Below are 24115 nucleotides of genomic sequence, written 5' to 3' on the forward strand. Positions count from 1 at the left end.
CCAAGATTCAGTAAAATTATATTAGGAATGAGACGTTATACTTATGAAGAAAGGCTTGAAAAATTGGGGCTTTTTCATTCGAACAGACAAGATTAAGAATGAGTCTAACGAAGGTTTTCAAAATTATGAAAGGTTTTGAAAGGGGAAATAGTGAGAGAGTAAACAATGAACAATTCATTCCATTGGTTGGCAAACCAGTAGTAAAGGGGCATGGATTGAGGATTGAAGGGGAATGTTAGAAAAAAAAAATCACATAGAGGGGGGTCATTAAAATATAAATAGGAGAAAATTAACTGATAAATTCAGAGGTTGGTGAGTTGGAAGGCTTGGCAAGGTGAGCCTTGTCGTTTTTTTTGCGAGAGATGGGGAAGAGGTGAGAGCAGAGGCCCAGGAAATGCAACAATCACAATCAAGGTCCTGTTGGCCATCATGGAAAGGAATCTTCAGGTCCCTTTCTGTGATTGGAGTATTGGTTGTTTATCCATCCTCCCATTTTTCTCTTTCCAGTTTGTGTATTTCTAGCATTTTGTTTTTATTTCAGATTCAATCATAGAACTTCATAGCACAAAAGGATCATCCAGCCCAGTGTGCCTATGCTGGATCTCTGAAAGAGCTATCAACGTCATCTAATTTCCAGCATATTTAGTGTTTTCTTTCTATTTATAATAATGTCTTATTTCTCAATTTCTTCTCTCTTTTCCTTCCTCTATTTCTGCTTCAGCTTTACCAGTACATTGCCTGTCTCTGATCATTTCTGGTTTTTTTGATCATTCTATCTCTGAATTGGTAGGCAAGCTTTTTTCCCCCCCCCCAGACTTCATGGCTACTTATGGGGACCAAAGTGGCCTCCTTTGTGCTTTTTTTTTTACAATATTTGTCATTTTTTTTAATGCACAATTTGTTGGTTGTGTGCTATTTTCATTTGGCCAAAATGTGCCTGAATGAGGAAAAACTGAACACCAGGGAGAACGGTGGAAACTCCAGCTGATTAGCATGGACACATCCTCACTCTAATCAGGACTGGTACATGATAACCTGGGGAGGGCAACATTGATATGCTTTTCGCAGCGGTCTAAATAGCAGTTGAGTTGAATGCAAACAAAATTAGAATCCTCTCCTTGCACCATTTCTACCCCCATCTAGTGTCATGGGAAGAACCTTGCCTGACATCTTTGACAATATCAGACACTTCCATTATGACATCTTTACTATTTTGAATGCAGCAATAATAGCTTGATCCAGAGACAAACTCAGACTTCAGCTATTAACAACATCTTTTAGTCATAAAAAGATACTTACTTATTAGAAGCTAAAACTAAACCAAATCGTCCAGATCATACAGGCAGACAGAATGGGTTTGTAAAGCGCATTGTATTTATACTACTGGGATTGTCATCACTGTTCTAAGAGGAGTGAGTAACTACAGCTGTCAATATTCCCTGGAACTGCAAAAGCAAACTGCCATTCTGTAATAATTCTGTGTAACTTATCCAAGAAATACATTTCCATACTAGTTTCTGTTGATAATCTTAAGCTGGCATTTTCTGTTTGAGAGAGAACGGTTTTAGTCTTTGATTGAGGTGTCAGCCTTGGCTTAGTGGTATCACTCTCTCCTCTGAGTCAGATGGTCGTGGGTTTAAGCCCCTTTCCAGAGACTTGAGTACATCATCCAGGCTAACACTTCAGTACAGTACCGAGGGAGTGATGTATTGTCGGAGGTGCCATCTTTCAGACGGGACGTTAAAATTGAGGCCCCCGTCTGCCTTATCAGGTGGATATAAAAGATCTCTCAACACTATTCCAACAGGAGCAGGGGAATTCTTCTAGTGTCCTGGCCAACATTTATTTCTCAATCAATACCTAAAGCGGATGATCTGGTCATTTATTTTATTGCTGTTTGTGTGACCTTGCTATGTCCAAATTGGCTGCCTCATTTCCTACAGTATAACAGTGACTACACTTCAAAAAGTACTTCATTAGCTGTAAAATGCACTGGGATGTCTGGAGGTTGTGAAAAACACTATATAAATGCAAGTTCGTTCTTTCTTCGATTGTAGCAGAAACAGTGACAAAAAGTCATTCAAGTGAAGAGAGTCTTTATTATAAAGTCCTTCCTATAGGATGAATTAATTCTGTTGTTAGTTGTTTCCAAATAAAGCACTATTGGTTTATGCATTTGTGGACTCCATACAAAGTAATATCTTATAGTTGTAATACCAAGTTTTGCCAGCTTATTTTGGACCATATCTCTGATTAATATTTCACCAACAGTACCATATGATCATAGGAATAATCATTTAGCTATTTTAATAAAACACACTATGACCACAGTGGGCTACAAAATACATTCATTAACATAATGATTAATTTTACAAATTGACATCAAAGATTATTTACAATCAGTTTCTGCAACTTCTCAGATAGAAAGCACAAAATGGCCTTCTCAATGTGCCACTTTGGGATACTTTCCTGCAACTCCTACAATTACTTATATAGTGGTGGTAATTACTTGGGGATAGGTTTGGGGTTCAAATTGAGGGAAATAGGTCAGAGGGGGTTGACCCCATTTGCATGCAGCGGATCAGGGTTCAGGTGGGCCTTAAAAAGGGAACTGGTGATTTTTCTGGAGGATAATTAGTGCAGTCTTTTAGTGACCAATTTGAGGAAGTAGCATCCTAGAATCCAATTTACTCCATTTAAAACTCCAAAAATCACCCAAAAACAGGGGGTAATTCAGAGGAGAATCCAGCCCATTCAGTTTATGATAAAATAGGAACAGCCTGCTCCAGGAACTCTTTATAATCCCACTTTTGAGTCAACTGAGAAAGGATGTGCTTTAGGAGATGACAACCTAGGTCCCCAAAATGGCAGGCTGGAAGTGCGCCACCCGCCATATTGGGTAAGGACAAACAAGAGGTGTCCTTTACCCACACCTGAAACAGGCATTAGACCCTTTGCATATGCTTAAGGCATGCTTGAGATCCCCGTTGCAAGATTGGTTTGTCGAGGCAGTGGCTAAAAATGGGCACACCCAAATTTCTAGCTGGACGTATCTACTTCAATACAAACTTTTACAATGAAGGTTACTGGTCTAGTTTTTCATTTTAAAAAACAATTTTTTAGCCGCAAATATAGTGTGATGCATTATCTTGCCAGTTAATGAGGTTGTTTTTTGTATCTGGTTTACATGGGTGGGCGGTGGGTGGGACGAGAGGCCCAATCAATTTTCGTGGTTGGACCTCATTTAAGTCGAACAAGCGAGCTGCCAGAGCTAATCGCATTTTTTATAGGCAGCTCGCTGTTTGGGAGGGTGGGAAATCTGGCTGGGTAGAGACTGGTGTGGGCCTACAGCAGCACCTTAAAGAGAAGCGCTGAAATAAATCAAGAGGGTAGGTTGTCAACGGAACAGCAGATTTAAGCAACAGGGAAATGTAAAGAGCACACCAAGCAGCAAGGAGTTAAAATTAAGGGAGCCTTTAAGGCTTAAAAGTCCCAAAAACAATGAAGAAAAAGTCATTGCCAGATCTGTTTACAGCTTTACCTGGCTGCATCTTATGATCCTTTCAACTAACACTGCAGACGGTCGCCTCCCAACCAGTACTGCCCGGGGTTTATGGGTGGGTTGAGGAAGCAGCCTTGTATCACTGATTAACATCAAAATTGTATTGTGTATAGACTCCTATTTAAATATATTAATAAGGCCCCACCTGTTTCCAGTGGGAGTGCTGGCCACCTAAATCGAGGTCCGCCCAAAAATTGGAATTGGCGGACTCCAGCAGTAAGTCAGCGATTTGTTTTTAAATCTTTCGTCCTGTTACTACCCTGCCATGTAAAGATGGAGCAAGAGCAAAATGATATTCAGCCTCATTATTTACAATCTTCTCTATTTATTCATAGTAAATCAGCAATTGGCCATAACACATTTAACTGTTCAGACAGCATTGTGATCACTAAACACTGTTGGTCATTGTGATATCCCCATAAAACATTCTGGAACACATACAGCCCATTAAACAGCCTTTTTTCAAAAAAAGCTAGTTTTGACTTAGCCAGTTAATGGAGAATTAATAGACTACTACAAAAACAATTTGTATTTATATAGTGTCTTTTGATTGTTTGCAACCACAGCATCCAATTCAGTCTTTTTCATCCTGAGACAGTGGCCATGGAATCAGTGGCAAAGATACAGATTTTGTAATGGAGGCTGAAGACTGTGGCTTTGGTCTTCCCAGTGTTTAGCTGGAGCTGGGTCATCTCGATTCTAGTATCCAACCTGCTGCTGCGTCCTCAGTTTTCTGCTCCACTGCCAGGAATTTTTCACTCTATGCTAAGCTAGCTTTGATCTGTTTCTGCTGGTTCCCATCCTGCTCTGGATTCTGCTCCACTGCTGCTGAATGACTTTTGCTCTGCCACTTTTTGCCTGCTTCCCATTGTCACTGACTCCATTCATCCCTCCCTGTATCAACTGTGCTGGCTGATGGTCAATCCTCCACACCTCCTTGGCTCTCCATTTTCCATGGAATTACTTCTAACTGATACTCTGCCTCTCAAACAGCTCCAAGACTCACTCACCCTCCGCACTTCTCTCCGAATGTGGACATCAGTGCTCCAAACTGATTACACGCTATCTAGAAGTCAACTTCATTCCAGTGCGGGACCACGGACTTTAACTTTGGACTTTTTTTTGTCTCCTACCTATTCTCCGTTTACAAACATGACATATATATCCTAATCTTTGTCATACCTATGTAACCTGAGAGTTTCCGTGTCCACTTACGTGTGCATTTTGGACCAGAGATCATTATTTCTATCTCTTTTTCTTTCTCTTCTCTTTTACCCCTTGGGCCCTTCTCTCCTGTCTCATTCCCTTCCTGTTACCCAGTCATGCCTCTTTTCATTTCTCCCCTCTTGGGCAGTTTGCCCCTTCAAATCCCTACCCCAACAGTTCCCTACTCCTTGACCTTCCTATTCTCCTGTTGCCATCCCAGGCTTGACTCCCTCTTGGATAAGCCCGCAGTTTCCCTCCGTGCTTCTCTCAACAATCCGCGAAGGGGCCATCAAGGCATTTATTGTTGCCTCCTGACAAGCAGCAATCCGCACTATACTCCTGTCGATCTTCCCACCCAGCTGGGGGCTAATCTCGTCAACCTCCTTTCCGTCCCACTCATCCCTCCCATCGCTGACCCTGTGGATTCTGAAAGTGGATCAACAATGTGGACCCCCCTTTCTACATCTCCTTCCAGAATGTCCGTTCACTTGCCATCCATGCCCTTATTATGGGAGATTGCATAGACATCAATGCCTTGACGGAAACCTGGCTGATGGGTGATGACACTTTCCCCCTTACTGAAGCCACCCCGCCTGGCTATACCTTCCATCACCTGCCCTGCCCAAACTGTCGCGATGGCGGAGTGACCCTTATCACCAAATTTCACCGTGGTCTGTCCCCCTACTCCTAGAATTATACAGCACAGAAAGAAGCCATTCGTCCCATCATGTCTGTGCCAACTCTGAAATATGTATCCAATTAGTCCTACTCCCTTGCTCTTACCACATAGCCCTGCAAATTTCTCCACCTCTGGCGCCTTCTCCTCCTTTGAGCACCTCACCTTGTTCCACCCCCCTCGCCTATACTAATTATCCTCTATTTCATCTCATCTTGCCCTCTCCCCACTGAGTTCACTGCTTTCCTGTCCCCCCCATAACCTCTCCTTCAATATAAACTCTCTTCCCATATTCACAGCCATCCCCTAGACTTTACCATCTCACGTGGCCTCTCTAGTGCCTTTGTTTCAATCACGGATAAGCCATCTCTGATCACTGCCCTGCATCCCTCGCCAGTCACATCCCTCTTCCCCCTCCTAACCCCACTTCCTTCTGCCTCCACCCCTGAAAAAAAAAACAATCCTCCAAGTTACTTACAACAGCACGTTCAAACTCCCAACTGTCCAGCCTTTGGGCTTCCATTCACCCAGATACTTCTGCATATACGGATCTGCTCAAATCAAACCCTCACCTTTAATGCCCTTGTCTTCAGTAAAACCCTTACACTCTCCAACCCTGGTCATTCTCCTTGGTACAGCCCCCAGCTTCACTTCCTTAAGTCCAAGGGATGCAGATTTGAACATTTATGGCGGACAACTGGATTAGCCATTCAATGCCAAACCTGCTAAGACTGTTCACTACTCCTAGATCATCCTGGAATGCAAAGATGATCCCCGGTTTCTTTTCCCCACTACCAACTGTCTCCTTAAACGCCTCTCCTCTCCATCTCCAAGTGCAAGAAGCTCATGGACTTCTTTGGTCACTAAGATTGAGACCATTTGTTCAGCTGCAACTGCCACATCCCTCTGGTCCCAGGTACTATCCCCCCTCCCTTTCAATTATGACGTCATCACCCCTTCCTCAAAAACCAACCCTTGACCGTGTCCTTGCAAACGACCGCCCCATCTCCAACCTCCATTTCCTCTCCAAAGTTACTGATCGTATTGTCGCCTCCCAAATCCGTACCCATCTTTCCCGCAACTTCATGTTTGAACTTCTCCAATCAGGTTTCCACCCCTGCCACAGCACTAAAACAGCCCTAATCAAAGTCACAAATGACATCCTATGTGACTGTGACCGTGGTCCATTACCCCTCCGCATCCTTCTCGACCTGTTTGCAGCCTTTGACACAATTGACTGCACCAACCTTCAACGCCAGCTGAGTGGGGCTGCCTTCGCCTGGTTCCATTCTTGCCTATCCAGTCATAGCCAGAGAATCTCCTGCAATTGCTTCTCTTCCCACCTCGGTGGCACTGGAAACCCCCCAGGACCTATCCTTTGCCCACTCCTATTTCTCATCTACATGCTGCCCCTCGGCAACATCATCCTAAAATCAAATGCCAGGCTCCACATCCACGCTGACGACACCCAGCTCTACCTCACCACCTTCTCTCTTGACCCCTACACTGCCTTGGTGTTGTCAAACTGCTTGTCCAACATCCAGTCCTGGATGAAACAAAATTTCCTCCAATTAAACATTGGGGAGACCGAAGCCATTGTCTTCGGTTCCCGCCACAAACTCCGTTCACTAGCCACCGATTCCACCTGGTTACTGTCTGAGGCTGAACCAGACTGTTCGCGACCTTGATGTCTTATTTGACAGAGATGAGCCTCTGACCCCATATCCTCCATTACAAAGACTGTCCACTTCCACCGCTATAATATCTCCCATCTCTGCCCTTGCCTCAGCTCATCTGCTGCTGAAACCCTTATCCACGCTTTTGATACCTCCAGACTCGAATATTCCAATGCTCTCTTGGCTGGCCGCTCATCTTTCATCCTCCATAAACTTAAGCTCAACCAAAATTTTGCTGCCCATATCCTAACTTGCACCATTCACCCATTGCCCCTCTGCGCGCTGACCTCTCACTGGCTCCCTGTCCAGCAACGCCTCTATTTTAAAATTCTCATCCTCATCTTCAAATCCGTCCATGACCTCTCTCCTCCTTTTCTCTAACCTCCTTCAGCCCTACAATTCTCCGAGCTCTCCACCTCTGGTCTGTCGTGCATCCCCCACTATTGGCGGCCATCTAGGCCCTAAGCACTAAGGAAAGGGGACCATAGTCAAGCTGAGAGGGCATGGAGGGAGATGGGGGAGACGTCTGTCAGTGAGTGAGTATTTATGTTCAGGACTATGGTTGAGGGGCGGGGGAGAATGTTTAGTTGAGTGGGCAAGGGGAAGCAGCAAAGACAGCTGATCTCAATCCTAGTGACAAAGAACTCCATGTGCTCCTTGCACATTGGAGGTAAGGATGGAGTGGCCACGGAGAAGGGTTTGAGGAAATGAAAGCCGGGAATTATCTTTGCTCTCCAGGATGACTCTTACTAAACAAGTTGTGTCTCAGATACACTTGAGTCTTCACGCATTAGACTCGAGGGAGTGAAGCTGGAGACCATTCCAGGGGAAATTACCAGGATGGAAGAAGTAAAGATTTTTCTGGTTACAGGGGCATCATAGGTGGAGAGAAGGCAGTAGTTCAGCAAATCAACAGCTGCAGAAGTAACGTGGTGAATGGAGGTCTAAAAACTAGGCAGTTTTGAAAAGGAGGGAGAATGGTACCTGAAGGGATGATTTACAATGTCAGCTAGCATGGGAGTACAAGATCTTTTGAACCTTTATAAAACTCCCATGTAGATATCAACCCCATTCAGATATTAGCTGTGAATAGTAAGTCTTAGCAAAGGGCTGTTTTGTTTTAAAAAAAGTTATAACTGCATTGAATAAACTGCCAAGCAAGATAACAGGAACAAAGGTCAAAATTTGGTTGGATGTTGGAGTGGGAAAGTTAAGATGCTGGAGGGTTAAGCTTTGATGGGCTGAATGGCCCTTTCTTGTTCCAGATCGTTCTTATCTTCTTCTAGTTTGTAGATATAAGTGTGCTCATTGCACCGTTTTTTTTCCTGTTCTTTCTATATGCCAAATATGTTCTTCCTCCTCCGTGCATTCGCACTGTGTTGAAGTCAAGACTAATTGCATTCCCTCGAACTCCTAACACCCCCACTACTAATATACAAGAAATGAAATTAATATTTTAACAAGAATCTAAGTGTACATATAGATTATAACATAGCTCTTTATTCACTGTTCATAATTTAATTCAATAAAATTCAGTGATCAAATGAAGGTATGCATTACTAGAACATTGAATCTTTAAGGAATTCAAGAACAAATGCGACACTTTTGGTTAATAATTTTTCATACCATAAGCAGAAAGTATCCCATGTGCTAACATATAATGAAGGAAAAAATATACCTGTATCTAAGATTACAGCTGCTATAACCCATCCAGTTTATGCAACCTGTCCTTACAATTTAACCCCTTAAGCCCAGGTATCATTCTGGTGAACCCACGCTGCACCACCTCCAAGCGAAATGGCGTAAATGTCTGAAAATAGTTGTTTACATGATTTCCCTAGTGGTTCTTGCTGGTCTCCCACCTAAGTTATGCTGGGAGATCAGCAGAACCCTCCCAGAACTTCCATGCCTTTGTTTTTAAGATGAATGAACAACAGAAGAGAAAACAAATTTATTTGGAGGTTCTAAAAGACCAAGAGAAATAAAATCATAAGGGTCAAGATAGAAATTCAATGGCCATTGCAAGATCATCACTGAGTACAGCATCATCATGGGGCATAAACTTTGGATTATCACTAGAAGAACAAAGTTGGGGGGGGGGGGGAAGGTAGAATTTTTTTTTTCCCCACACAGAAGTTGAGTGTTCTGCTACTGGCATTTCCAACCATATTTCCTCTAAGCTTCCTATCTTACACAATAATGTATGAATACTACAACTAAACTGCCTAAATTCTCCAGTACCTATTTAGTATTTTTTCTTTAATTCATTCATGGGATGTGGGCATCGCTGGCAAGGCCAGCATTTATTGCCCGCCCTAATTGCCCTTGAAAAGATGGCGGTGAGCCGCCTTCTTCAACCGCTGCAATCCATGTAGTATAAATAGAGACAAACTCATATTGCTGTTTTCTGGGCTTTATTCATTGACTTGTAAAAGGAAACCAAGTCTGCATACATTTACATTCAACTGTATGCATAGGGACACCTCTGTGACGAGAAGTTTTTTTCCGATAAGTGAATCGCAACCATGACTTGAATGGAGGAGTCTAGTTTTGTTTGGGATTTTCGTGGATGCCAAACACAATCTGTAGGACAGCTTTTCAATTTAATGTAGTATTGGAAACAAGCAGAATTGATCAAATCTTCCATTTAGTGATGCTTGCTTTCAATAACTCCAGAAAGTATGCCTCCTTAGATCTGGAACTCTTTTTCTGGATTGCTTGTGGAAGAACTAAAACCGAGTTTTGTATCTTGCATTTTTTCTGGCACCAGAATAGAATCTTCATCTTCCTCTGTTAACTGATCAAGGATATCATATGCCAGTTTATATATCTCCTCATTTTCATGCAGTTGTAATTGTTCAATCATTTGCAAACCTCCACACTCTTCAATCCGGTTTGCTACTAGTTCTGCCTTATCATTTGCTGTATTCAGGATATTACTTAAACCATCCAGTACCACTATAATTATCTGAGGGTCCAGCAGTGTAAGCAGCCTGCAGAATGGAACTACTACATTCTGTTCAATCAGGTAGTTAATCTGATCTTTCCTGCCACAATTAGTTAGATTGGCTATGACCCAAGCAGTTTCTTTCTGAGTAGCATAATCCCCTTTTTCCATGAGGTTTACAATCATAGGAACAAGGTTAGCATTGATCACTGCCTGTTCCTGCTGCTGGTTTCCAGCAGTGACATTGGAGAGAAACCATACAGCATCCTTGTTAAGTTTCGCATTAGGATGAGTTAGCAATGCTGGGAAATAGGAAAGAGCTCCACAGTTCAGGACCACTTGTGCTTGTTCATCGGTACCAGTTACAATATTTCCCACAGCTCGCAATGACGTAGTCTGAATATTGACCTCCTGATGGCCAAAAAGTGGCACCAAATGAGGAACTATTCCTGAATCTATAACCATCTGGATCTGCTCATCTTCAGCATCTGTTATGTAGGACAAGGCCAAAACAGTGTCTATTAAGGTATGAACATCATTGTGGTGAACAAGAACACACAAGGCTGGAAGAATCTCTTGAACAGTTTCCTTTGGCAGGGGAGGGTCTTTCTGACGGCAGAGATTAACAATTACCCATGTAACAGTGCGAAGGAAAGTAAGGGGGACTGAAGCACTGACAAAAGCAAGCACGGGCTTTATCACACCTAGACTAATGACATAGTCTCTACATTTAGGCCCGTCGGCTATGATGTTACCTAAAGCCAAAAGTGCTTGTTCGCACACATCCTGATGTGGACAGCTTAGCAATCTTAACAAGAGCGGGACAGCATTTGATTTAATCACAGCCTCTGTGTGTTCTGAAGGACCATAAGCAATGTTTGCTAAAGCCCACACTGCTTCTAACTGCAATGGAGGATTGTGGTCCTGTTCTAGACAGCGCATAAGAATTGGAAAAATGCCAGAGTTGATTAAATCACCTATTGGAGGAGCATAATCTCCGGACACCAACTCTCTAGCAGCTTGCACTCCGCTGAGTTGAATCTCTTGGTTATCACTACTTGCATTTTTTACTATTTCTTCTAAAGATGCATTTTGCACTTTGATATCACCATCGGGATCAGTTTCTTCATTTCCTACTAGTACGTTCCTTCGCTTCAAGTAGTGTTCATCCCTTTTGATCTTTCTTAGTTCAACAACAATCTCATTTTGTTGTCGTCTCACAGTCTCCAGATCCCGCCCTTTTTTCTTGAAATTCTTTATCCTTTGATTATCCAACTTATTGTTATCTGCCATCTCCATTTGCTTCTTGAAGAAAGGATTTGTGTTTAAAAGAAAAGTTAAAGATTCAATAAATGCAGATCTCTTATCCAATGTTTCCTCGCCTTTATACCCAGGAATGGACCACTCATTATAACTTTTAAATGGAGTAGATCTGAATTACAAATTTTTCTGAGACCATATTACTAAGAGGATTGCAAAATCAAAGTGCCTGTTTACGCACAGGGCTCCCTTTTACTTACTATCTGTGGCTGAGTTTAGTAGGTCATCATACCAGTATTATGACACGGTCCAAATCAAATCTCCCAACCAATCACATTTCAATATTCAAATGAGGTTTTAGCAAATAAATTTAGTCAATATTCTATCTTTATGACCAATAACTATTTCAGCATACCCAAGTGCAAAAAACAACCAACCAGCTAGTCCTACAAATTTATGTTGACATCTTGTTTACATTATAAAGCCAGATTGGCATTTGCCTCAGAGCGGTAGATTTTCCACCGCTATTCTGTCTGAAATCAGGTAGGATAGCAGTGGAAAAGGGGGCAAAAGTGAGCAGTGAGGGCTAACACTGCCTTGCTGCCCCAACCTTAATTTCCCTCCCCCATCCCTGTCGGGACTGCCACTGGCCACCCCTTCCCCTCCCCCACCACATCAAATGCTGGCGAAGGGAGGGAGGGGCTGGGTATCTGCCTATTTCCCTCCCATCCACCCCAGTTCCCTCCACTCCCCAGGACTGCCACATGACGCCTGGCGGTTGGTCTAAGGTAGTGGTAGGAATGGCCTCACAAATGGCAAATGGAGGCCTCTCCCCTCAATTCAGCCTCCAGCACTTACCTGTTGAGGCCTTCAGTGAGTTGCATTAAAGTCTTTGTGGCTTTTTTGCCTTTTTGATTTGTCTCCTGCCTCTTCTGTGGCTGCAACAATGGTCCCACTGTAGAACCGCCTAGATATTCCTGTCGGCTGCTGGTGGGCTCCCACTTGCTTGCGTAAATCCCGCCTGGAGCATATCATGAATGCCTAATGAACCCAAACTGGACAGGATCCTGGTAGTATTGGGTGGAAGGCCAGTGTTGCTTTCGCTTTCCTTCACCCCCACCCCCCCCAACCCTCCACCCCCCTACCCCACCGTTTGTGAAACCATCCTGTGTGTGATGGGGGGCTATTTATCAACTGCAACAACAAAAAAAGCCACATAACGAACGCAGCTACCACCAGGCTATCTGCCTTCTCACCTGCTTGGTCCCTACTGTAATTCAAGCATTTTATTTGAATGACAGGACTTGTCAGAATAGTCCCCAGTCCCTTTTCACTTTAACTTTGAGATACCATTAAAAACTAAATGTAGCCAATGAGTTGGCTGAAAATTACCCACATTGTGATTGTAGTATTGCTTTTCTATGTAATAAATATTTTCAATTGTGTCCCGTAACTCGTTGATAATACATTTTATGATATAAATTTGAATAAATATATTCAGTCAACTATGAAAGACTGATAAAGTAAAAATAAAAAACATTAATAGCTCACAATCTGCTCCCCTGTTTCTGAAACTGCTTTAACTGTTTCAAAACAAATTAAATGTGAACAGCAACTTGTTATGAATTACTTAAGAGTTTATTTCAGAACTCCAAATATCAGAGTTTATTTGTTTGTGAAGAGAATCTTTCATTTAAAACTTGTCCACCAGGGAACAAATCCCCATTAAAAAGTACTGTCTATTCTGGTGCAGAACATTTTTATTCATCAATGGGAAATAGTGACATATCTAATCATTACACAGCTACAAGAATTAGTTAAGCTGAAAAAGGCATTTGACCCCTATAAATCATCATGCTGTAGTTTTACAGCAAAAATGGAATACAAAATAGCAATTGTATCTAAAAAACAGCAGAAAGCCCAAATTCTTAGAGCTTAAGGTGGAGCTGATTGCGGAGCAGGTTGTGTCCAGAAGGTGCTCAATAGTGAGAACTGGCATCGATTCTCCAAATCCACACAAGGGAAGCCTGGGAGGAGATTGTATTCGACCATTTCAGACTCCATGAATAAGTAAACCTGGCAAGAGGTCCAGAAACATTTTGATGATGTGAAAATACATAAGGGAGTGGACAGTGTTTAACTACCAGGTCAGGACAGGATTACAATCACAGAACAACCACAGCAGCAGAAGGAGGCCTGAGGGTGGCACAGCCCTTTCACTTTGGAATGCTTGGAGGGGGGCAAGAGGAATAAATGATGCAGATTCTGGAAAGATTACGCTCCACGCGTGTTCTACTTTACAGTGAATTGCAACATCAGAATGTTGAGATCCACCAGTATTATGTGCTGTTGCCATGCATTATGATATCATTCAATAACCGTACATCGCTAAATATACATTAATTTTACTGCATGCAAGACCCACTCAAAGACATTAGGGGAGATAATTCTGAGTTTGAGCCCAGTGCACTAGATCACCTGAGCGTAGTGAATATCGGGAAATCAGGCAGGTCGGAGCACACTGCATATAAAGCAACCTGCCCTGCCTAATTTTCCTTCCATTAATTTATATGCTGCCAACTTTCAAATGGAAGGGAAGCCAGGCAGATATTGTGCACTCCACACTAGCTCCTTTTGCATGGTATCTTCCGAGTGACCCAGGCACTGATATTGCTGTTTAAAAACATCACATGATTGATGTATAACTAATCGTTTGTATGCCTAGCTATACTTGTGTTCTGTTGGCAGCTGTGGGTTATACAATGGAGTCATGAGCCATATGAGACTGTAGCTATTATGTTACAAATGCCATCCTTGTAACTGATTATCCTGTTCAAATAAACCACACACATGTGCCTCAACAAGATCCAGGAATCATGCATTGAACCAAAGTATTACACATTTACTATGAGGATCATTTTCTGAACATTGTGCACTATCTACTTTGAGAAAATGAAAAGCTGCTTCCCATCAATGGATGTAATCAGATTAACTATCTTGTATGTACAGTCAATTCAACATGTGTACCACACCCAACACTCGGGAAGCCAATAATGGTATAACGTTTTTGGTGTGCCTTCACCTGTGCCTGTGCAATCTTGTGGAAATCCACACTCATGAGCTCTTAAGAAAAGTGCATGAGTCACTCAGGCTGACATTGGCGGAGGGACACCACGATCATCTCTTTGATGCCCAAGGCACACCTGATGCAATATTCAGGCAGATCTGTAAATGTGCAAGCAGCCCACTGGAGGCTGCTCAAAAAATGGTCCACAAAATTGAGTTTTTATTTTTGTGAGCCCAGGAGAAACTGGAGTGCTTCTCCAGGACCCTCTAATAAATTCCAGCCCACTGCCAGCCCGTTTGAGGGTCACCCTCCCAGTCCCAGACCCGATCTGCCGGCAGCATTTAGATGAAGCCCAAATCTGAAATTTGTTCAGGTCTCGCGACGGCACGGACAGGCGGGTGCAGCAACCGCTCCACCAACTTCGCGCCCGTTTCAGGTGGAAGTCGAATTTTTTAGCCATTGACAAATAGCTAGGAAAAAAATTACTTGCTGGTGCTGGGTCACTTTTACAGCTGCTACAGACCAGTTAAGTGTCACAAACAGTCCTTTTGAATTGTTTTTCAGGCTTGCACAGACCTTAGCCAGCTGAACATCTATATACATTACACCTGACAGACCTAGACACAATATGAACATACAAAAAATGACGGACAGGAAAAGACCTGCTGGTCCATCCAGCCTGTCCCATATGGTGATGATGCCTTGTGCATAACAATAAATACATGCCCCCACTCCACCTGGCAGCCATGTAATCTCCTGGTCGGGGCAAAAACCAGTTTAAAAACCCAGGCCAATTAGGGGGAAAAATTTGGGAAAATTCCTCTCCAACCTCCTTAGGCAATCAAAAACTAGTCCAGGGGACCATTCTAGCCCTGATTAACGTTACCAAGTACTTACCTCTTGTACAAGCAGATCGCCACCACAACCAGAAGGTAAACTTTGCGAGGTTTCACTTGACGGGTGGTCAGAACTGAAGAGTTAAGCACGGAGGCCATTGTGCCCAATTGTGGTGCTCCAAGTTCATAAGTGATTCATTTTAAATCACTGGAAAATTGTGAAGGTCGCAAGTCAAGTACATTGACCTCAGTAGCTAATTCTCCAGTTAGAGCTCTAGTCAAGCAAGGCTCCATGCTGGATCTTTGCTTTACAAAAGTTACCCAAATACTTAAGACTTATATTGATGATTCAATGTATTGTGGCACTAAGCTACCTAAAATTTGAAATTCTGATTTCATTTAATAAAAATCTGCATAACACATACCACGTATCAGGGACATGTCATGAGCCTGGAAATTCCTTGGAGCTGCTTCTGTTCCGCCACTATAATTTCAGCAGAAGTGTGTCGTAAACTCCTTTTACATGCATAAACAGGGTTTCCGCCGCATTCCCGGTGAAGTTGAGAGGCTTTAGGTATGAGGAGAGACTAGAGAAACTGGGGCTCTTTTCATTCAAGCAGAGAAGATTAAGAGATCTGATGGAGGTTTTCAAAATTATAAAAGGGCTTTTGTAAGGTAAATATGGAAAAACTATTTCTACCACTCAGTGGTAGAGGGGCACAAATTTAAGATCACAAGAATAGCGAATGGAGGAGTTAGGAGAATTTCTTTTAAAATGCAGAGGATTCTTAAAACCCTACCAGAAACAATGCTAGATGCAGAATCTGTAATAGCATTTATAAGTGAAATGTCCCATTTGCGTCCTTATAAGAAATTCTGTTTGGGGAGACAGTGGGCTCTATTTTAGCACCCGCTATCGGGTGCGTTTCCCGTGGGGGGGGCTCCGAAAATCGGAGAATCCCAGCGCGGTACCGGAGCCCGTCCCGAACCCATGCACTTCCGGGTTCCCCGCTGACGCGCCAGTGTGCGCGCGCAGCCCCCGCTGGTGGGAATCCCGCAGGCAATTAAAGCCAGCGGGATGCCACTTGACAGTATTTATTTAGGTATTTCAGGTCATTAACTGACCTGATTAAGGGACTATGTGGGATTTTAGAACAAAATGGGACTGTTTCCCACACTGGGGGAAACACTCCCAGCTCAAATGGACCTGTTGCAGCTGTCAGCCTGTGGCAACTGCATAGGTCCATTTGACAGGTGGGGGGACCCTCACCCATTGCAGGAGGTCACTCCGTCGCTTGGGACAAAGTTTGGCCTCCACCACCCTTCTCCCGACAGTCAAAGTCACCAACCTGCACGCTTACCCCGGGGTCCGGAGACATGTACCTACCTTGCGGACCCCCTCAGATGTACACCTTGCAGATGGGGGCCGCCGTAGCTGCAGTCATGACCTCCTCGGAGGGCGAACAGCATCACCAGCCTCGCCATCCACGCCGTCCACCTCTGACACATGGAGCTCCACAACAGAGTGCTGTGACACATCCACCTGTACAGCAGGAGGGAGGGCTACCGCAGAGAGAGATGCGTCGCAGAGGGCACTACCCTCGCCACAGGGTCCACAGACCGAGGCTCAGCCTCCTGGACCTCTCTGAGCAGCAGTGCACACGGAGGCTCAGAGTCACCCGACATGTAGTCGTGGACATCTGCAGCCTCTTTCATGCCGAGCTGCTCCTGGCTGGCCCGAGCACCATCTTCTTACCTGTCGCTGTCACAGTCAGCACTGCCCTCCACAACTTCTCCTCCGCATCCTTCCAGGGTGCAACCAGGGACATCGCCGATGTCTCTCAGTCGTCTGCGCAGAAGAGCCCTGCAAATACACCTACACCCACTCTGCAGTGACACAATGGGTGGCATCAGTGGTGGGTCCACATAGTGATCCTCAGGAGCGGCCATTATTGCACAAACCAGACAGGATTCGCGAAGACATGGCAGTAGTGGTGCCAATATAATGTGTAATGTGCGTTGTTCTGAAATTCAATATCAGTAACACCCATGACGAACCCTCAAACACCCTTGTACATCCCCTTCATGCTCACGACACGTTTGCCTTACGCTGCCTTCTGCACATATGTGATGCATGCCCTGTGGCTGCAGCACAGGTAGTGGCAGGTTGAGTGAGGCTGGCCGTGAAAGAAATGCACGAGAGGGTGAGTATGGGATAGAGCCATGAGATTGTATGAGGATTGGGTTGCGTGGTAGTGGTGGGGTGAGTACTGGCGAGGTGAGTAGGTGCAGGTAAGATGAGGATGAGGTTTGAGTGGGTATGAGGGGTGATGTGACAGAGTAGTGTTGGCAGTGCCGAAGGAGATGTGGGGTGGGGGCAGTGCTGTGGCAGACGGAGTGTAGGGGAAAGACTACGTGTACTCCCTTTGGCTGACCTACTGAGGTCATTGGAGCGCCTCCTGCACTGTGTGCAGGTGGGCGATATGTTGGTGGCGCTGGTGACCTCCTCTGCCACCTCGAGCCAGGCCTTCCTGGTGGCAGAGGCGGGCGGCTTCCTCCCGCCCGCCGGGTGGAAGATCTCTGTCCTCCCCCTCCTCCTCACCCCATGTATTGATACCTGGAGTGAGGCATCATTAAACTGGGAGCAGCCTTCCCTCTGGGCTGCTCCATGCTGTAATTTTTGCTATTTGTTGCAGCATCTGTCAGTGGAGGACTGCCCCTTTAAATAGAGCGCCTCCAGCTGACAGATCTTACTGCACATGCGCAGCCCGCCCGACGCGCAGATCAGCAGCGGGGAACCCGGAGGACCAGGTAAGTGGATCCAATTAGTGGCTTGTCTGCTACTATCGCGCGGGAAACCTACTAACTTCACCGGGCGCGTTACCCACGCGCCCGATAGCCCCCCTGCCAAGAACCCGCAGCCCTGCTAACATCGGGCCCAGTCTCTCACATAAAGAGGCATGTCTGGCAAAATTCCCAGGCCACTTCAGGAATTCTGCCATACAGCAGCAGTTGAGAGCTGGTAAGAGTTATGAGGAGGACCTAGGCTATGCTTGAAGAATACTGCAGCAAAAGGTAATCGATCCAATTGGACCTGAAGAGGAACATAACATTTCTTACTAGATCCTTCCCAGGCCTCCTCTTCTCCATTGGTGCAGCATAGTGCCACTCCAATATTCCAGCTAGCATTTCGGGGTGGCATGTGTAAGTGCCCATACTGGCAAAATCTCCCGTCCTGCATATTCAGATGATCCGGTCACCGTTATTTGGGATGGGGTCTGGCCTCCCCACTGAACAAACAGTTCATGAACAACAAAATCACGAGTGGGTTCCAGTCAGCTTCAGTGAACAAGTCATGATATCTATCACGTCACTGCTGCCATGGCAGGTTCTAATTGTAAATGAACAGAATGTTTTCAACTAAGCAAAAACAATTAGATGATATTTTTGTCGCTTGTGAAAATTAGTTGAAGCTGTTTCAGGATGTTACTTTGTCACTGTGAGATCAGATCTGTGCAAATATAAGGGCCAATTCCACGCTTCCAACTGGAAGTGGCACTCGCAGAGAGTACATGGTGGGAAATTGTGGGTGCAAAGCCAGTGATTTTCCATCCAGTCAGAGACAACTGCAACTAGAGCAGAAAGCTTATGAAATTGAAGCTGACGCTTAGAAAAACCTTGACTAATTTGTCCCCTGTCCCCATTATTTAATTGTAAACAATTTTACAACACCAAGTTATAGTCCAGCAATTTTATTTTAAATTCACAAGCTTTCGGAGACTTCCTCCTTCCTCAGGTAAATGTTTCAGGAGCTCCTTGAAGCCTACGCATTTATACATATAGAACAATACAGTTCTATAACAACAAATTTAAAATAAAATTGCTGGACTATAACTTGGTGTTGTAAAATTGTTTACAATTGTCAACCCCAGTCCATCACCGGCATCTCCACCCCATTATTTAACACATCTTTGAAGAACCCTAGTTCAGCAAGTGATGGTTAATTCTTCATTTAAACTTCTACATGCAACAAACAGAATTCCAAACAAAGATAATGCCTATGAGTGAGTTCCACATAATGACAGGGGTATTGTGCGTTGACTTTTTGGATTGATGTAGAACGTGGGATACAGTCATAGTGGCTCTTGTGTTCAGAGCACAATAATGGAGGTCTGATGCTTGAACCAGGACCAGTTAGAAAATTTCACCTTATAGGCCACCTCTACCATCCTTTTAATGTTTTTTTTTCTATTGCTTTATAGAAAACTAAACACCATAAGAAAATCCTGACTCCTGGGAGGCAGAAGTGGAAAATGTTCTATTCCCCAATATTAACAGGTCTTATCACGATGGAATACAAAAATTCAAAGAAAAATAATGAAAGCAAAATGTCACTGACTAACAACAATTACAAACCTGACTGCTTATAAATTTTGTTACAGCTTGACCAGTTCTAATGCAGACAGCAGAGCTCACAGCCTTGTGTGCATTGTTACTACCTTATAGATGCTAGTTTGTTGCTTAGCAACCACAAAGACACAGCAAAAAAAATTCTAAACAGTGAATCAAATGAGTCGGTCAACTAGCAGAAAAAGATTTTAGACTGACTACTCTGTCTGGTGACGGTGTGACTTATGACCTATATTTACTACAACAAATTCTTCAGTGGCTATGTTTCTATGTCAGTGTATAAAATCTGATATGTTTTTGCTACAAGCTGTCCCACATCTTATTTATGCTTATCCAAGAATGGTACAACACTAAAATCAATTTATATTATATACAATGTAATGTATAACCTAAAATCACACTCCAAAATAGAAACTTGATGTACCCTACTGGTTAATTAGCGGTATATATTTGCATATGTCACAAATATGTGAAATATGTAATCACTGATTATCAGTCCACAAAGGTTTGTGGCACTTCTGAATAAGTCATCACAAATTTATGTCTTCCATGAATTAAAACTGCAATTGTACACACACACACACACACACACTCTTGTAAAAACAAATGCAGAGAGTGTTAAAGGCTTAACGCAACCCTAAGTAAGCTCTCGATAACAAACATAAACAGTTAAAATATTACAGCTCAAAAAGGTGCAAGTCCGCTGGATCCGCCAGAAAGTAGGCCGGGACCAGGGGGCGGGGTGTGGGGCTCAGAGTTCCTGCCCGCTTGGCCTTCAAGATTTAGCATGTGATGGGCACAGGTACATCTGGGTGAGTCCAGGTGTACCATCGACCAATGGGCAGACATGGGGCCCAGCTGAGTGCACAGGCAGTGAACATGGGGCAATCATGAGGCTACCTGGCAAACCCCCCACTGACCCTCGCAACCCCCCACCTCCACCCCACCCACGAGTTTATAGCTGGACCTTTCAACATCTCTGGCCAGTTAGCGGTGGAGGAATCTCAGATGGGGCCCTACCCCGCCTAACACATTCAAATCGCAGGATTTTCCTGACTCCGCAGACTTTGGCAAGGTCACCAGAGGTTCAGAGAGGGTGCATCTCAATACTTGTGCCGATATGTACCGACTCATAGATTTATGGGGCCTTGGTAATTATAAACTGAACCCTTCTCCTACAGGCCTTATAGAATTATGTAAATGCAGAAGAATTTCTTTCCTTACCTGCAGACAGCACAAACAAAGCACTTTGGATGGTAGGTTTTTCCCAGAGCTGAAACCACTTCACCCTCTATAAATTCATTACAGCTGAAGCAGCATGTTCCATACAATCTCTGATAGTCGGAAGTGCAGATGTATTCCCCTTGCCTCACAAAAAATCCACCCTCGGCCAAGTCACATCCACATACTGGAAGAAAAACATAAAGAGATGAGCTTTAATCCAAGTTTTAGGCTTAGATTTAAAACTGTTCTGAGCTATTATTTTCTCCAGTGGTAATGTTTTATGAAAGAACAGAACCATTCGGTGGTGGAAGAGAGGACTGGTACATGGATTAAATCTGGCAGAAAACGGGGCGAATGCATATGGGCCTAATGGCCGATTCTTGTTCCAGATACATAATGTATCAAAATAAATGATGTAACTGGAAACATTAATGATTGTTTCAGGAATGGCTGTTTTCGCACTTTCAATTATATAATATTGATATGCCCCCTAAATTAAATAATTCTGCTTTTATAGACCAAAGAAATCAGTTGAAATTGCTTTGTGATGCCAATTTATCTTTTGATTTCATATAAATTGAAATACAATTTTTATTTCCACTCCTATTTCTCCACAGAAGTGTTACACAAGCAGAGATCATCAACAGTAGCAAGATATGATCACTAATTCTGCACCCTAGGCCAAAAATGCCAGCCCCTACTAAAGTCTGCAATTTCCAGAAAGCAGAATTTCACTTGGTGGTAATGGAGATTATACCTCTAGGTACATGTTCTGAGGGTAAAGTAGACAAGGAAAAATTAGATAGCTGGTGACAGTAGAATTTTCCACTACCAAAAACATGAAAATGATATACCACATAAAACTGGATTACGGCACAGAACACAGTCAATGAAGGAAAACATAACAAAATCCATTATATCACAGGCGCTGATATATTAGCATGTACTACAGTAAGCATCTTCTTTACAGTATAAAGACAGATAAAAATGTTTTAGTTTCACAGTTGTGACTGCTTAAGTAAATAGCAATACTGGCTTTACAGTTCTCAGTAGGAAACATTCACTAACTGTGCATTATTAATGTAATTAACTCTATCCTGAATATTTTATACCTATCTCATGAAAATCTGTGAAGGGAAGTCGACAGCATCAGTGTTAGAATACTAAAGTAAAGATGCTGAAAAGAAGTTGCTGAAGAGAAGTAATGTCATGGAAAAAAATTAGAAAAAGCAGGAGGGAAAAGAAAGCCCTTGCACTGAGAAAGAGATTAAACATTATGTACCAAACAAATGTGTTACATATACAAAGCCTTGTCACAAATGTGTCAACATGGAGTTAATTTCCCTTTCTACACTAACACTCTCAAATAGTGCAAAGTTTGTTTACATGACAAAGACCTCAGTTGCATGGGTTTCCAATTCTGTAATATAGTATCAAGATAGAAGGAGGTGGAACTCCAGTATGTTTCACTGATATTAAATTAAGATAAAACATTTTTGACTGTTACAAATTTTGGGTCTACACTTGATATTCTCTTGCGTTCAGGGTCACTAATTTCTCCTGTAAGTTGATCCTGCATCCCTTACTATCAGGGGTTTACCTTTACTTCCCAATATCTAGTCACATACAGTGACCCAGGGGTCATAACAATGAAACCCCTTGTTATCCAATCTTTCCAAAGCCTAATTAACACTTTAGTGAAAAGGAGATCTTGAAACATTTGCCTGAGGAAGGAGAAAATCTCCGAAAGCTTGTGAATTTAAAATAAAATTGCTGGACTATAACTTGGTGTTGTAAAATTGTTTACAATTGTCAACCCCAGTCCATCACCGGCATCTCCACATCAACACTTTAGTGAGACAAGGTCAAATATAAATCAACAAGCTGGTTTATTTCACAAACAATAAGTGAACAGAGGAGGTAATTTTCACCTTCACTACCTGCTGATTTCAATGGGATGAAAATGAGGTGGATTCTGTAACAGGTGGGCAATCTGCTCTGCTAGATTATCACCCAGGTGGTGGAGGTGAAATCATCCCCAGGAGTAACATTTAAACCAAATCTCACTTCATTTCAACTTAATTCCATAGCACTCTTTGTAACATAGAAAATAACAAAATACACCACATCTCTCTCTCTCTCTATGACCTCTACACAGAGAAGGACAACAGCATCAATGTGTGAGAACACCATAACCTACCTACAAGTTCCCTTCGAAGTAACATACCAGCCTTACTTAGGCATGTATCGCTGTTTCTTTGTCATCACTGGGTCAATATCCTGTAATATCGGAGCTAACCCCACTGTGCGAGCACATTTACCATAAGGACTTCAGCAGTTCAAGGAGAAGGCTCACCACCACCCTTTTGTGCCAACAAGGGATAGGCTAACAATGCAGCCAATATGGCCTACATCCCTAGAATAAATAAAAGAAAACTGACTACCACCCTCCTACGAGAGGGTTCCCTGCAACTATGCCGTGCTCTGCTCAAATGAACAGGCCATCCTAAAATAACACTGGAATGTCTACGTGAACTTTCATTGTCTCAGGATGAAGTAGTATACGGGCAGTGCCATCTCAGCACTTTTTCCAGAAGCTGTGTGTAGTAGATTCAACCTTTTGTGAGCTGAAATTAAATCATTTTTATATAAATTACACCTAAAATGATACCACAGAAAAAGTCAGAAATCCCAAAAATGTGAAAATGCCAATTTTAATATTCAAGTTATTTTTTTCCAGAATTCAAAAAGTTGGCCTTAAACAGCATTGAATTCCAGTTACGCTTTACTTTGATAATATAAAAGGTGGTGAAAAGTGGAAAAAAATGCATACTAAAAATGTTAAAAATCACGGCCTATCCCATAATTTTCTCAGCATGGTTTAAGGACCGCATCACTCGGGACGAACAGAACCATATAATGTTACAGCATAGAAAAATGGCACTCAGTCCATCAGTTCTATCATGGTGTTTTCTCCCCAAGCCATCGTGTCCATTCCAACTCTCCATCTGGCTTCCCCACATCCGTTAATATTTTTCTTTACCAAGCAAATATCTAATTCCCTTTTAAAAGTACTTATGGGCTCAGCTACAACACATTTTAACCATCTTGTGTTAGAGAAAGTTAGAAAAAATATTCCTAATTCTTGTCTTTCTAAACTTAAACTTATCCCTCTCCTTATTGTCTCACTGACCAGTGCAAACAATCTATCACTATTCACCCTGTTATAACCCTTCATAATTTTGAAGGCT

General features: G+C 43.1%; 1 protein-coding gene and 1 pseudogene across 1 annotated transcript in view; both read right to left on the reverse strand.

Annotated features, from left to right (window-relative positions):
- ablim2 (actin binding LIM protein family, member 2) overlaps positions 1–24115 on the reverse strand; it is a 378415-nt gene that overhangs the window by 234079 nt on the left and 120221 nt on the right. The window contains exon 3 of the mRNA XM_067991317.1: positions 20865–21048. Within this exon, the coding sequence (XP_067847418.1) occupies positions 20865–21048 (184 nt within the window). The remainder of the gene's footprint in view (positions 1–20864; positions 21049–24115) is intronic.
- Positions 9533–20943, reverse strand: LOC137326322 (importin subunit alpha-3 pseudogene; annotated as a pseudogene).

This window comes from Heptranchias perlo, chromosome 1, assembly GCF_035084215.1.
Source record: "Heptranchias perlo isolate sHepPer1 chromosome 1, sHepPer1.hap1, whole genome shotgun sequence".
NCBI lineage: Eukaryota > Metazoa > Chordata > Chondrichthyes > Hexanchiformes > Hexanchidae > Heptranchias > Heptranchias perlo.